General features: G+C 37.5%; 1 protein-coding gene across 1 annotated transcript in view; it reads right to left on the bottom strand.

Moving 5' to 3' along the window:
* grid2 (glutamate receptor, ionotropic, delta 2) overlaps positions 1 to 16,902 on the bottom strand; it is a gene marked incomplete at both ends in the record, with an annotated part of 472,158 nt that overhangs the window by 160,424 nt on the left and 294,832 nt on the right. Inside the window, one exon of the mRNA XM_081348596.1 lies at positions 9,783 to 9,988. Within this exon, the coding sequence (XP_081204722.1) occupies positions 9,783 to 9,988 (206 nt within the window). The remainder of the gene's footprint in view (positions 1 to 9,782; positions 9,989 to 16,902) is intronic.

Below are 16,902 nucleotides of genomic sequence, written 5' to 3'. Positions count from 1 at the left end.
ATAGGGGCTGAAATGCTCGCCAGCTGACAGCCGTGGCCATCCACCCCAGTAAAAAAGCTGACACGTCAATCAGTGCCTCCACCCCGTCTCCAAGAATCATCTCCGCTTGTAACGTCCCGATCAGCCACCGCTGTGGCCCAGTGATCACGCGAAGATGAGGGCGCTGGCCCTTGCGCTATAAATACAAGCCTTTGCTCACACAGCACTGAATGGTTTGCTGATGTTTCAGCATTGTGCAAAGGGAGTCATTTTTCTGCAACAACAACAATTGAGTTATTGAGTTAAATAAACATGGACTATGATAGACATTTATCTCATGATGATGATGAAAATTTTAGTTTTCGTTGATTGCTCTTTCAAGGCTTAGGAGATTTTCTGGAGTTCTAAATTATGTTTCAATTAGGATAAACTGTGTATAATCTTTCTCCTCTCTTAGCTTAACAAGCAGATACTGCTGTTTATGGGGAAATTGTAGGGCCGCGACGTGTGAACACTATACAATCAAACATTGCTCTTTATGAATATCTAGAAAATAAAATCAACTTTGTTTTGGATGTTTTTTCTACAATTCCTTAAGAAATACAAAACAGAAACAAGCCAATTGTTGATATACGAATATAAAGCCATAAAATGAGAGATGAAAAGTTCATATTAAAATTGGAATTTGAATTGCAAATGACAAGAAGAGGATTTTAAAGAATTGCAATAGAGTGCAGTGCTGTAGGAATGAGTACTAAAACCAAGAAATTAGTTAGCATTGTTGCACTTCCGATTTCATCTCAAGTCAATGTGTTTTTAATGGGTTTCTGGTTAAATGATTGAAGTAAGGTCTGGTTAACACAAGCTCAAGATATTTTCACGTTTTATTCAACAATATAAAATACATCAGTAAAACCCAACCTGTATGTGTGTGTGTGTGTGTGTGTGTGTGTGTGTGTGTGTGTGTGTGTGTGTGTGTGTGTGTGTGTGTGTGTTTTAAACTTAAGTGATTTGAAAAAGGCGATTTTTTCAAAAGGCGAGACACAAATTTCTAACAACTGGCAAAATGGTACTACAGAGGTTGTTAGGGATATTAAAATGGAAAAATCCAATTGGATTTTCGTTGAGGGAACCAATGTGGCCTACAAAAATGATTCCTTACGCATTTAAAAAAAAAAAAAAAAAATCAGCATTAAATGAATTAATTTTATTCTGATCAACAAAAGTTAATTTATTAAATATGATTTTTCCATATATATATATATATATATGAAGAGTTCAGATGCAAAAACCTCTAAATGCCATCTGAAATTTTCTTCTAGAATGATAATTTTTATGAAGCTCGTATATTTAAGTTCTATAATTTCACTTAAATGGCAATTAATAGGTAATTTTCATTGCCATTTAAGTGAAATTACTGAACTTAAATATACGAGCTTCATAAAAATGATCATTCTAGGAGGAAATTTCAGATGGCATTTAGAGGGTTTTGCATCTGAACTCTTCATATATATATTGCTGTCTAGGTTAAGCAACTGAGATATTAAAGAGATTTTCCTTTCCTATGGGGATTCTCATAATTGCAGTTGAAATGGAAATTATTCAACCCCCATTGCAAATAAATCAGGTTTATTGGCAAAATTTACAGACTTTCAGCAGTTTACAGTGAACAAATCAAACAAAAGTAATTGAAATAGCTCAATACAACAAATGTTTCAAGTGGTTTCCCCAAATTCAACTGAAATTGCAACTATTAATGACTTCTGCAGCCTCACAATTATTCAACCCCCTAAATAGAATCCCTCACAACAGCACACATTTGCAAAACAGGTGTTGTCTCAAACATATCTGATGCAACTAAAGGCCTTCATTAGTTGCATCAGGTGTGCTTGAGCTAGAACACATGAAATATCTAGGCTAGGTTTGTTGAGCACATGATAGAAATATGGCCAAGTCAAAAAAATGGGCCAAAAAGTTAAGAGAAGATATCATCGCACTGTACAAACAAGGAACAGGATACAAAAAGATAGTGAAGGCACTAAATGTTCCTAGAGACATTGTTGGAAGCATAGTTTGCAAGTTCAAAGTTAAAGGTCCCATGACATGAAATTTCCACTTTCTGAGGTTTTTTAACATTAATATGAGTTCCCCTAGCCTGTATATGGTCCCCAATTTTCTAGAAATTTCAATCGGTGTAAATCGAGCTTTTGCTATCTTTCTCTGCCTTTGAGAAAATGGAAGCTCAATCGCGCTGATCTTGAATCTCCTCCTTGTGACGTTATAAGGAGGAATGTTACCTCCCCTTTCTCTGCTTTGCCCGCCCAGGCGCCCAGAGAATATTTTCCGCCCATGAGAAAATGAGCTAGGAAGTAGGAACGCGCGCGCGCGATTTTAGTTTGTCCACGAGAGATATCATGGCTTTTGGCTTGCTGAACGTCTGAAACTAAAGTCTGGATCACTCTCTTTGGCTCAGCTACACACCTCGGACAAGTAAGTCAACTAATGATATACAAGTTTGTTGCTTTACTGTTTATGGTTACCTAGATTGTTACAAGTAGAATGTGGCTGTAACATTAGCTATGCAGCTAATGTGTGTGAATACACACACTGTAACGCGAGTGTTGTACACTTCTTTGTTATTTGGATAACCGTTTTCCTGTTGGTTATATGGCGCGCGCGATATCCGCATTTCAAGATCGCAAAGCTTGATGATGTAATTGTAATAAGATAAATTACAGATGTTACAGATCTCTCATGAAAAGACAACAGTAGGTTAGCGTTAGCTACATGATAATAACTGTAAACCATCCGAATAAAGTATCATATCCAGACATAATATTTTAAACTAACCATTCGGAAACGTCCTGCTGGAGCCGCTGAGTTGCAACTTCTTCATCCGTTGCTTCTCCATCCGGATCAGATTCTGGGTCAAACTGAAATGCTTGAAAGACTGCGTGTCTTCGTGCCATTGCTATATCCAACGTAAACATGCACGCCACGGTACCGTTGCGCAAGATGGTCAAGGCCACACCCACCCTCCACCTTGCGCCGCCTTTCTCCTCCTCATTAGGATTTAAAGCTACAGACACCGAAACGGCCTGTCTGAAGGAAGCTCATTCTGGGACTGGCTTGTAGTGGCTATAATTCTGCACCGAGGCTGAATTTTTGGAAAGAGATTTCAGATACAGTACTAGGGACCACTAAGGCCTATATTAAAGCCTACAAAAAGTAGCATGTCATGGGACCTTTAAAGGAACAGTGGTTATACTATCTGGGCAGGGCAGAAAAAGGAAGCTATCAATGGCTGCAACCAGATTTCTGAGAAGGCAGGTTCAGACTGCAATAGACCTGCAGCAAGACTTGGTGGCAACAGGCAACAGGTTTCAGCTTGCACAGTAAGGCGCATACTAAATGCATGCAAGAAATCCAAGACTTACACCACTACTGATCCAAAAGCACAAGAAAAGTGCTCAAAATCATATAAATAAGTCACAGTCGTTTTAGGATTCTGTTCAGTGGAGCGATGAAACAAAATTAATTATGGATCAGCTGTATGTCTGGAGGAAGAAGAATGAAACATGCTTAAAAGAACACTCTTCCTACAGTTAAGCATGGTGGTGGCTCGGTGTGTGGAAAACCTGCAGTGTGTGGAAGGCAAGATGAATTAATTGAAGTATCAGGAAATTCTAGGAGAAAATGTCATGCCGTCAGTGAGGAAGCTGAAGCTTGGGTGTCATTGGATCTTTCAGCAGGACAATGATCTCAAGCATACCTCAAATTCCACCAAGACTTGGTTGCAGAAGAAGTCCTGGAAGATTCTACAGTGGCCATCACAGTCACCTGCCTTGAACCCCATAAAAAAATCTCTGGTGGGATTTGAAGAAGGCAGTTGCAGCATGCAAACCCAATATTACTGAACTGGAGGCCATTGCTCATGAAGAATAGCCTAAGATTCCTCAAAAATGCTGCCAGAAGCTGATGTCTGGTTATACATCTCATTTGTAGCAGGTCATATTAGCAAATGGTGTTTCTACTAAATGCTAAAGATGCTATATACGTGTTGTGCACAAGTTTTATTAACTAAATCACAAACACAACTAATCTAAACACACATACATACAATCACACATACTCCATGTAAAATGGTAAGTGACAGAATGAAACTGGAAGCAGGAAATTAAACTATGGAAAATATTAATTTAACTATGAAAAGAACCATCAGCTTTCTTCTTTCAAAGCACCTCATTAAGAGGCGTCTACCGCAGTGTGCGACGTCTTTGAAGATGATCTCATTGGTTCCGTCAGTCGATGACTTCATGCACAGGACAGCAACCCGAAGATACCGAGAAGGCCAAGAGTTGATGATTGCCCATTCAGTGATGGTAAAGTTGAAATTTTCTTCCGAGTAGGAATGAAGAAAGTACAGTCTGACTCTGTTGGGAGAGTGAAGACAAAGCAGGGTGTGGTCATGGCCTGCCGGCGTCCATGGGCCCCGGTGGGGTCCCACACGCACATAAACCTGAAGAAGCAGCAGTAGAAGCAAGAAGAAGAAGAGAGGGAGGTCACTGTGAATTTGGCTCTATAAAGCCTGAGAAAAGTCACACCTCTCTGGGTTGGGCTTGACCAATGAGAAATGTGGGATTTCCAAGCGGGAAAATTCCTCTGTTGGAGATTGAATGGCTCTTTGTTTCACGCGTGCTCATTTGCATGTGCAGCTGGATTGGTTGCTGATGAAGAAACTATTAAAGATTCTTGTAATACTAATATGTTGCGCAGCTATCGACATCATATACACGATCATTTGATCTTTAAAGTACAAATTTATAGAGACCAAACATGGTATAGGTGAGGTTACACTGACCGTTGGTTCTATCATAAAATACATAGTATCAAAAAAATAATCAAAAGAATCAAAATACACTACACAAGATTGTAATAATCATTCACACAATGTCCTGAGGTGCATGTTGATTTATAGATCAGTTCATCTATAAATTAATGCAGGAAAGTCTGTTTTAAGGGCTGTGGGTTTTTCCTATGGCCTCTGCTTTTCCATGTGACCACATTGTTTATCAGTTGGTAGTCATGGTAACTGATGCCCTTCTTGCCCTAGTTGGTCTTTTGGGGGATGGATCCATAGACCCCAGAGTGGGTTTTAAAGATTATTTGTTAAATATAACAAATACTGTAATTGTGTTAGATTTGTGTCAGTCGTTACACCATGAAGGGGCTGAATAATTTTGAGACTGCAGAAGTCATTAAATGTTGCATTTTCAGTTGAATATGGGGAAACCACTTGAAACATTTGTTGTGTTGAGCTATTTCAAAATTTTTGTTTTTGATTTGTTCATTGCAAACAGCTGAAAGTCTGTAAATTTTGCCAATAAACCTGATTTGCAATGGGGGTTGAATAATTTCCATTACAACTTTATATTGTCACATATGAATTTATGGATTTAGAAAACCATGCGGTCTCTCACACATTGAATCTTTGTTAATTTCTATGACACAAGGGCAGCGCTGCTCATTATAATTCATCACAAAGGCTCTTTGTATCTGTAAGACTCCCCTTGTCTGTCACCTGGGCACAGGCACCAATGATGTCAGGTCGGCTATAAAACATACAATGAATCTGAGCAGTCATCATCTCCTGTACTCCATTTTAAATAATGTATTTGAAAAAGCCTCTCCGTTTCCTGCTGCTGTGGAAAGGATTTGTCTGAGCAGCAGAAAAGTTTCTCATATGTCAATCAGCATAAGAGCTCAGCGGAGTGTCTACATCCAAATTGTCACCTTGAATGAACATCTAAAATATAAACTCATTTAAATGAAAAAAGAAGCTTGGTGACTATCAGGAAGCATTTTAATGACATAACTTTATCATAAGCGACTGTTGAAGAGGAAGCAATCACTGCCTCTTGTCTGTTTAACCTTCAAAGATATTAACTTCACCCTTTTAGTCATGTGTTATCATCTTGCCATGCTTCTGTAATGTCTGTCTTTTTTTTTGTGAATTTTGTGACAAAATTTTGTGCCATTTTTCTGGTGCGGCTCACACAGATGCTCCAATTTCTCAATTGTCTGTGTTTACCTCTTATCCAATCAAAGCTCTTAAGGTCACAGCGAGTGCCAACTGAGATCACCTGCTGTGTTTGTCTGCTTCTGTGAGCGTGACCTTGGGTGGTGGTTAGAGAGACTTGTCTAAACACGCCTGCCTGTGTGTGTGTTTGCGTGTGCCTGTGCATGTGTTTGTGTGTGTGTGAGGACAGGGCCATCAGTCACCACTGTGACCTTGAGCCAAAGTGACCACAGACGTTAACGAGTTACTGAGGCCTGTGAATCATGCATAGTCCATGGGCTGATGGGAAACAGCAGCTGCCTCATACTGACGGATTTGAATGTAAATAAATGAATAAATATTTTACTGTGGTAGCGAGAGGAAGGATTCTGGAACTAATGTGCTGATTTTTGTCAGAGCTACACAGCACAACAGGATTGTATTATTAATTTTGAAGAGCAAACTGAAAATGATCTGGCAAAGCTGGTTATGCTGAAATCTTGGATGCATCAGACTAGTGTCTGTATGCAAGACCATTTTCTGGAGGCTTATTATGACATATGTTTGCAAATGAAGTAGCATCTCTTTGCTATGGGATTGACAGTAAGATTATGCCAAACCGCATTATCAAACTTGACTTAAAGACGGTTTTACTGTGAAATATATAAAATAACAAAATGAATTATATGGATAAAAATAATATAATATATATAATATATGTAATATATAATATTATAATATATATAGACAAGGCTACGCAAACCCATCATGTTTCATCAAAGCAATATACCTTAATTGTCTACTGAAGTGGACGGTTTCCCTCCATGCTCTGACAGCTTGACAGCACAAGTGTGATGGACATCTGTCTCTGACTGTTCACCATACACACATCACAAAGACAGGCGGCTGGTCGAGCCTTGTCCTCACCTCTCCCCTCACTGACATCCTCCATCATGTCTTCTGTCTGTCTACTGTGAGGCTGATCTCTTCCTGTTAAATGCCTGGCCTGGGACCCTTCACCCAAGTAAGACCATTTGCAATCTGACTTATTCACTTCGCTCCCAGACTTCCTCTGACAGGTAGTACTCATGCTATTGGATACATTTGAGCTTTCTTTTTGTCAGTGTTGGACAGGATCCAGAAATTATTTAATATGTTTGCTAGCAAGTTAAGAGTGGCATTGCCAAATTGTTGAATATATGCAACAACGTTGTTGTTATAATGCTTTCATAGAGTCTTTGGGCAGGACCCAAAATTACATGTTTAAAATCTCTTGTCCAATAAACATCAATCTCGGCACATGTATCTGCGATATAGGCTATTTAATGGGGCTCTATGGACTGTGCATGAATCCAGTGCAAAGATTTGCACACATTAAAGTTTTTCTCTGCTTGTAAAAGACTTCTACAATAAGAATAGGAGAGCATAAATTATTTCAATAAATGTGACTCATCAAACTACAGTATTGCACACTGAAGATTTACACAATAAAGACAAAGCTGAATTGTTTGTTGAGAAACTTCTGAAGGTTGTTTCAAATGAACTGTGAGTGGCGGAGCACTGTCTTGCTGTTCCACAACTAATGCAATTCTTTATTTTGTCATTATTAAATACCAGCTCTAGTAAAATATGTTCACAATTGACCATAAAACACCTGAGAAGCAGCTGCATGCTGAAACATGACTTCTAATCGGAGCAATTTGTCTCTTAACTATACACAGAATGTCTCTTGTACAATGAACTGGCATTTAAATCAGCTTTATAGAGCAGACAAAAGGCTTAGATAAGCCAGATACGCTTCCTTTATGTGACAGTTTCTGAACAAACCAGAACACTGCAGCCTCAGTTTCAAGACCTGGTAATAAATGCTCACAACAGATGTTTAATAGTCTTGCCTGCTGTGGTGCTTGAAGACCTGAACACACTCGCTGAATGCAATCAAAGCCCATATATAGCTATATATACACACACACACAAAAATGTAATATTGACAATGGTAAACTACATTTAACAGTAACGTAATAAAACTGATTTTTTATATATATATATATATATATATATATATATATATTATATATATATATATATATATATATAATATATATATATATATAATATATATATATATATATATATATATATATATATATATATATATATATATTAGAATTAATATAGTTATACTATTTTTATTTATTTATTTATGTATGCATACACAAACATACCACGATTCAGTGTTTTACATTGTTAAACAAAAAATATTAAGCAGCACAAACGTTTTTACACTTGATAATATTAAGAAAGTAATGTTTCATTTCATGATCATGTGACGATGACGACTGGAGTAGTGGCCGCTGAAAAATCAGCTCTCAATCACAGGAATAAATTAGTTTAACTATATTAAAATAGAAAACAGTTACTATAAATTAAAATATTATTTCACAATGTTACAGTTTTTACTGTATTTTTGATCAAATAAGTATAGCCTTGGTAAGAGAGACTTCTTTAAAACTTACTGTTCCCAAACTTTTGAATGGTAGTTGAATATAAGTATGGTAGAACCCACTCTGAAAACCTAAAAATTAATACAATTAAATAATATGAAAATTATAATAATATAAATATTATTTATATATTCTATAGATGTTTTTTTTAGATGTTTGGCTATTATTAGTAGTTCGTTTTTTAATGTACAATAGGACTTTAAATCTTCAGCAAGTAATGAAGGACTCAGACATTAATTTAAAATGCACCATTAATTTAAGCAAGCTGAGAGGTCACAAAAAAAAAAACAGCTTACTCTCCAAACATCAATTTAGGTTTATAGATTCAGAACATAAGTGTAATGTTCGAGTGACCGACCTCCTTTAAAAATACATGCATGAGCAGCACATGCAGTAAGGTGTTTTCCAATGTATTCCTGCTAGCTCCTTTATACCAAAAAGGTAGCCAAGCGCACTCTGTGAGAATAATGTTTTCCCAGTCAAGTCTAATAACAAAAACAATAAACTGTTTTAAATTTTCCTGCAATGATTCCCTGGCTGAAGTGCGTATCTTTAAGAATCTAAGCTCCCCTGATCAACTTATCATCCCCAGACCCAAGAGTCATTACAGCTGCCTGCAGTCTCAACCACTACTGATGGTTCCTGTCCTATTCCACGTTCAACCAAAATTGGATTTTGATTGCTTTTCACAGGATATTTTTTAATTAAAGGCGAATGAGAATAGCATGTGAGATTAAGCAATACTTCATGGTTTAATTCCCAGAGAGAGTTATCAGAGAGAGAGCAAAGCCATTTAATGGCTTCCTTACAAATATTGCCAATTTAAACAAGTGACATTTTTCAATAAGAATGAATTACTATGACCAATAGAAAGAAAGGGACTTAGGCCAAAATGGAAAACACTAAAGCTTTGCATTATAGTAAAAAAAAAAAAAAAAAAATACTGTATTTAATCTGCCACAAAAGCACTGAAAATATTAAATTTACTATGACATCATATCCTGCCTGGAGCTGTGAGCCTCACAGATCAGCATAATGTGAACTAGTTAAATGCCGGATGGACTGAAAGATCAAAGGCCTTGCATTAAATGCCCGCTGGATTTGAGGGCCACTACTTGTATCTGTGCAGTGCAAAGAAATCTATTAGTCTAAAGGGAACCATTTGTATGAAACACAATTTTGAACATTTTCAGTGCTGGTGTGCGATATGTATTCATACTTGCTTGTGTGTGTGAATGTACCTCAGTAATGAAGGCCTTGGCAGTGGCTGGGCTCATGAACAGCACAGCGCGCCTCAGTGTGTCCCTGTAGCGATGCAGCTCTTCCACCCTCATGGTGCGGAACATTCCAGTGATCATCATGTTAATATTAGATTCCACCTTCTGTAGAGACACATCCATCCCCTGCTGAGACGTCTGGTCCAGGAAGTTCTCTATGCCCCGGATATCTGAACAACAGACAATATCATTCAAACTACATTCATTTTCTATAAGGCACATTCTGTTTCAGAGCAGTTTCATTAAAGGTGCAGGAAGAATTATTATTTTTTTTTTTTGTAATTGTTTTGAATTTATACAAGAAAATGTTTTAGTTAGTGATGAAATTGTAGAAATGCAATACTCATATATTATTTAATCTACAGGTTACGAAATAAAGCAAGCAGTAATTCTTCTGTCATTTGATCTCAAGATGGCTGCCCCCATGAGGGGACCTGATCCATGTGAAATTATTTTGCTACTGATATGACTGGAGATAACTTTCTATCCTGAAATAAAAAGTATCACAGTTTCTACAAAAATATTAAGCAGGAAAACACTTCCTGAAAATTCAGCTTATCCATCACATAAATAAATTACATTTTAAAATATAGGCCTAAAGCAGTTATTTTAAAATAATATTTCCCAATATAACTGTTTTAGAGTATTTTTGCAACCTTGATTTTGTTTATCAAATAAATGCAGCCTTAGTGAGCGTAAGATAAATCTCTCAAAGACATTTAAAACCCTTTCACACGTACGATCACACCGGTGTGATCAGTCTAGGCTGGTCCCTAGAGCGTACGATCACACCGGTGTGATCAGTCTAGGCTGGTCCCTAGAGCGTACGATCACACCGGTGTGATTAGAACGGTCAATGCATGACGTGATCAACTGCTAAATTCAAATGTGCTCTCGCGCGTTGACTGGCGCTGAGCCAGAGACAGGCGCACTCAGAGCTGTCATATATCACAACTTTTCAGTGTTTTCAACCACATACTGTTTATTTTAGGTTTCAGACATTTAAGTACTAAAAAAAAACAATACATTTAGAGTTTGTAAAATACACACTGATGTCAAAGGAAGAGGCAATAATAATCCTTTCCATTATAATTAGACACGTTTTATTCATATCAGATACGCATTGTGTAAGTAACTTTAAAGTTTACTCTATTCTTCTCCCAGTTCACCAGCCACTTACTTTTACGTATTTCGGGAGAAGTGGATGAATTCACGTGTTGTAAATCCAACAGATCCGATTCTCTGAACTGCGTCTGCGGCACAAACTAAGATGGCGGCGCCCATCGCGCATACAGCTCAACTAACGCGATCGTTATAAAGGTGTTTAAACAACAAAACACTTCCACTTGCATATATTTGACAATCGTAATATCAGATATTTCATGTCATAGCTAACAAATGTGTGAATATTTTGAATAAAAAAGGAAAAATTACATAAAAGCAGATCATCATTCATTCAGCTCTGTTCTTGCTGCGGTGTGTCACGTGACAAGCAATGACGCGTCACCATGGAAACCATAAAGTGACACGTTCTAAATAACAGTCGCCTTGAAAAACTCACGCTGGGGGGGTCAGCCAGAATATTTTAAACTTACGTGTGAAAGGGTTTTAAATCTCTTACAGACCCCCAACTTTTGAGTAGTAGTGTATTTTTTTAAGTAGGTTTGTATATATATATATATATATATATAACATTTTTAAATAAAGGAATCACTAACTAAATTACTGAACGCAAATGTGAGACCAATAAAACATGTCCCCATTTATGTAACACATAAGTATATTAAAATGTAACATAAAAAAGTGTAAATCAATAAAAAGTGATTATTTATTTAGCACAAAAATGTATGCATAACACAACCTCTGAAGCGAACAAAATTTGTTAGGAAATAGCAATGTAGGATATTAACTATTTCTCCTTCAGCTCAACTGAATGTGAGCAGAAATGCTGAAAGGACACAATAAAATGCAGAGCGCTCAATCGCATCACTCATTCAAACAGAGAGCGGTGCTTACCAGAGGTCATGACACTAAACGATCAAGCTAAATTACCTTTATTTAAATTATATGTTTGACACTTGTTAAACATTCATTTAAAATAAAAGTTGTTAAAAGATGGATAATGGTCCATAATTATTGTTTTTATGAAAACAGATGTTTAATAATTTGAAGGCCTATTAAATGTTAAAATTGATGACTTTCAAATATGTGAAATGACTATACCCATTTTATTCTCAGAAATCACAAATTCTTTCTATTTATTAAAAAAAGATCAGAATTTATATCAGTGATAGTACTTGGTATCAGACTGAAAATAAACTCCCAAACGTGATGTACGTGTAGCACAGGAATGCATTAGCATGTGTGCTAACAGAACTCAGGAGTGGGTGGCAGCAGAAACCTGTGTAGAACATTTATCACTGCGGTGTGGCGAGGCAGAAGTGCTGTCTCAGGGCTGTGCTAAATAAAAGATGTATTTCACAGAGGACGAGTTGCTGCACACTCATCCCTCTGCACAGCCGGCCTTTCCCTACATCAAACCATTTCCAGCGGAGCGGGGAGGCGTTGAGAACGTAGGATCAAAGTGTCCCTGAAAGATGGGACTGGGGCGAGGGAACCGGGAGAAATTAAGGTGGGGGGATTTGAAGGTGATACTCTCTGTGTGACAGAGATGTAAGCAAAAAAGAATTTCAGGAAAAGCATCACATGAAAGAGTCTTTACTGTAGGTAGCCCTTCAGTCACAAGGCGCTAAAGGAAGACTTAATATCATGCTTGTGTTTTATACGCGTAACTGCATCTGCATGCCAGCAGCCATATCACCCTGTAGCCTAAGATTGATTGCCCACTGAAGCTAAGAAGGGTTGAGCCTGGTCAGCACCTGGATGGGAGACCTTTTGGGAAAACAAGGTTGCTGCTGGAAGAGAAGTTAGCTGGTGGTGTTGTGTGGGTCCTAACACCCCAGTACAGTGAAGGGGACACTGTAATGTAACAAGCACCATCCTTCGGATGAGACATTAAGCCAAGGTCCTGACGCTTTGTGGTCATTAAGGGTGTGTTCACAACCTGTGTGATTGCTCTGTTAGTGCAGTTCATTTGAATAAGTGTGAAAGCTGCCATCCAAACCCTGGTGCGCACCAAACAAGCAGGCTGAAACCGCTGAAAAGATGGGTCTCGGTCTGCTTCCAAACGAACTCTGGTGCGGTTTGAATTAAATATGAACGCAACACGGACCAAAGACATGTAGACATGTAGACATGGGACATGATGCCACAAGATGCGGCCCTAAAAAGGACAGAATGCTCAACCATACTGTTTAGTCACAATTTTGCGCATCACAGTTCGGTACAGGAATCAGAACCGTGTCTCCTTGCAGCAGATCTTCATTTGTGTGTGTGACGGAGGGATTCCTGCTGCTGTTTTGACTTCTTTACACATATTATAAGGTCTTTGTGAGTTCTCAAGTAGGCTACGCACATACAACGAGCACATTTATGCCAGCACACGGCATTGTTTTGGATGTTCGGTAAGTTCTGTTGTGAACTAAATGTCATAAAAGCCGACCAATCAGGTTGTGAATATGTCCCTATGCCTTTAGGTTCGGTATCTTTAGGTTCAGTGTTAAAAATGCCAATCTGAATGCTAATTGTTTTTAACACACTAAAAATCCCATGGTACTTCTCGTAAAATAGTAGTGGTGAGCGCACTGGTGCCATTGTACTGTGGCTGCCGTCGCATCATCCAAGTGGATGCTGCACACTGGTGGAGGTTGAGGAGAGATCCCCTGATATGATTGTAAAGCACCTTGTGTTTACAGTAGTACATAGTAAATATATATATATAAATGCCTCCTTCATTCATTCGTACATTCATACACTTGTTTGTTCACAGTTTGAACATTCTTGTTTCCATTTGTTTAATTTCAAGATCTGAGGTGAATTTTCCTCTGTTGCATTTACAGCTACAAAGCTGGGAGCACTAAATGACATTCAAAGTCACATTACACGCTTTTAACATTAAATAAAGCACATAAACAGTACCTGAGATTATCATTGCCACACTTTGCGTTTGTTGTTCCAGCCGTGACGTCGCGACTGGTTAAGAGAAAAACTGTGATTAACATGGAAAAGATACCTTTAATCACGTGTAGCGTCGCATGCAGTTAGGACACGGTGTAACACACACTGGCGAGTAAAATGATACTAATGATACTAATGGCTAATGAGACATTATTTGTGTCTATTTGTCCAGAGTGAAATTTACTCGCATTTACTCGCAAATTTGTCGAGGGTTGAAGGGGGTCAATCACATTTTTGGATCATGGTCTCAGGAAAATAACCAGGACCAGCTAATAACCAGTCAATAATGAACCAGCTAAAAAACAACTAAATATTAGCTATCAGCTTAACTTAAACTGTATTTTCCAAAAGGTTAGTGACTCCTATTTAACCAAGTATGTCTGTAAAAATAAAATAAAATATTTGTTGATTTAATTGTCAGGCTACAGAACTATGCAATTATTTTCTAAATTGCAATATAGATTTATTTACCTAGCCATACAGATTTGGGGAAACTACAAACCAGTCATAATTTGAATAAATTAAACTACAGTCAAGCTAATGCTTTGATAAAAGTAGTTTGCTACATTACAAGCTGGGAACAGTTGTTTAGACACATATTAGGGGGGCAAAAATGTGTTATGTAAAAATAAATAAAACCTGTCCTATATAAATTATAATTTGAATCAGGGTGACAGAATAAAACTTGAACAGTTAAGTTTATACTAAATATACACTATATATATATTACCCCTAATTTACATAACCGGAAACATAACACATTGTAAAGACTGTTTTATTATTTCCTCAGCTTGCACATTAAAAACAGTGAGGTACAGTGCTACTCATTGAATGAAGTACCTTGTTACTAGAGAAGCTACACTATTAAGAAAATAACTGAACTGCTGTCATGCTGCTGAAAAATGTAGTCAAGTTAAAGTAGTAGTGTCACTACTTGAAGTTACCTATCCCCCTGTAAAGTTCTCTTTTGAAGTACCATTTAAAAGAAATCCATTGTTTTTAACGTTTAAACCCCCAAAAAACCTGAATCAAAGTCGTTTGGCTCTTGGCTTAATTAGCAGGGTCATCGCCGCCTGCACCTCCACTGAAACACTGTCCCTCGATGCAGCTAAAAAGGGAAGATGAGAACAACATCCACAGCATTCCAGAGGAGGGTCAAAAGCACCGGTGCCTCCATCTGTGCACTGGATCCAATTTAAAGCAAATCTACGGCTGCAGTTCTGCTGGAAATGTCTTATTGGGTTCCCCAGCTAGTGCGGAGGGCAGGGCTCCAGCAGACAGCAGCTTGTGTTTATAGCGGAGGACACATAAGGGGGCACGATATGGTCCCTGTGCTGGAGTGGCATCTTAGAAGCTGTTTTACAAAGACGTAACACGGCTACGTTATTGCAGGATGGGGTTGTGGAAGGCAATGGTCTGTTAATGCACATTGCTTGCTATTTCTCAGTTACGGCTCTATGAAGTCGGGACATTACAGAGTCCTCATTCAAAGATGAGTAGCCTGCTTGGCTTTATTAGTTCCGTCTTAACATGAGAGGTTATATCGAAGGAGATTAATACAAACAGACACAGAGCACAGCAGTAACAAGCAACTGAGGCCCTTTTTTATCTGTCAAAAAATACACATGTAATTATAATCAGCATTAACGTCTCCATTATCATTACATACTCTGCCCTCACTTCCCCTGTCAGAGAATCCCAGCTGTAATTCTGAGCATCACCAGCATACGTTACTGATTTAAACTTCACATAAAACATACATTAATAGCTCTGCATCACCTTGTTTGCACATTACATAACTAAACTTTTATCCATTTGGCAGACGCTTTTATCCAACTTTCCTGGGAACTGAACCCATGCTAACTAGTCAAACCTTGACCCGATGATTTCAAATTGGAAAGTTGTTCTGGGTTTAATTCTGCTTTCTTAAGACTGGTTAGTCAGAAATCATGACATTAACTAGATAGAAAAGTTCAGCTTGAGAAAGCCTCAGAAAGCCTGACCGGAAAGTTTGAAGTAGATTTAAGTAAGAAGGTTTTAAGTTTTAAGTTTAAGCAGTTTCAAAAGCTAGATAGCCAGACAGACAGTCAGTCAGTATCTAACATGAATTAGCACATTGCTAACATGCCCAAACTTTTAAACAGTACTGTAATTTTGTAATAGAAATATTTCTTAAGTATTAGTCTGTTCTTCCTTGCAAAATAAAATGTTAAAAAACATATATTAGCGTGTTACATAATGCTTTAAATTTAACTGAAAAAGTTTTTTTCTTTTAACAGTACAAAGAATATTTCCAGATATTTTTTTCTATTTTGGCTTTGATATAATATAAATACAAAAGCCAATTAAATTATTTTGCACATTGCATGTTGTCTTTATAATATAACCCTTAATGTTTATCGCACACAGCATAAATGGTTCTAATACATAGACAAATATACAGCTGCTTTGATATTTTAGGAATGGGTTTGCAAGGTGATTTGGTGGTCCTTGGCATCAGAAAGTAAAAAAAAACAGTTTTAGATTCAATTCTTATTTTACAGTATGTACAAATAGGGCACATCATTTAAAGTGCTAATTTAATTCATACTTTGTTGTGTGGTTTCCTTTTGAGATGGATGGATGGATGCCCATTATTAAATAAAAAAAACACCCACATGCCTTAAGCCGAGGACATACTTAACGACTGTAAGGCCGATTATGAATAAAATTTTATACTTACGACTGATCATGCCCAAACGCGCCGAGTCAGAGACAGTTGCGTTCAGTCGGTGTTTAAAATCTGCTCCAGTCATTGGAAACTGTCTGTAAGTGGGTTCAGTTCAGTCTTAGAATGTTTCAGCAAGTCATTAAATGTGTCCCTGGCATTATTGGATCAAAGCATTATACTGTATGCATCTTTAATGCAAAGTTTTAGTTTCTCTTTTTTTTTTTTAAATCCCAAACTACTACTCTAAAGTCTTCAGTTAACTTCTACAGTACCTCCGTCAATCTAAAAGAGAAATCA

This window comes from Scardinius erythrophthalmus (genome assembly GCF_964197995.2).
Source record: "Scardinius erythrophthalmus genome assembly, chromosome: 20".
Taxonomy (NCBI): domain Eukaryota; kingdom Metazoa; phylum Chordata; class Actinopteri; order Cypriniformes; family Leuciscidae; genus Scardinius; species Scardinius erythrophthalmus.
This window is presented reverse-complemented; position numbering and strand designations above follow the sequence as displayed.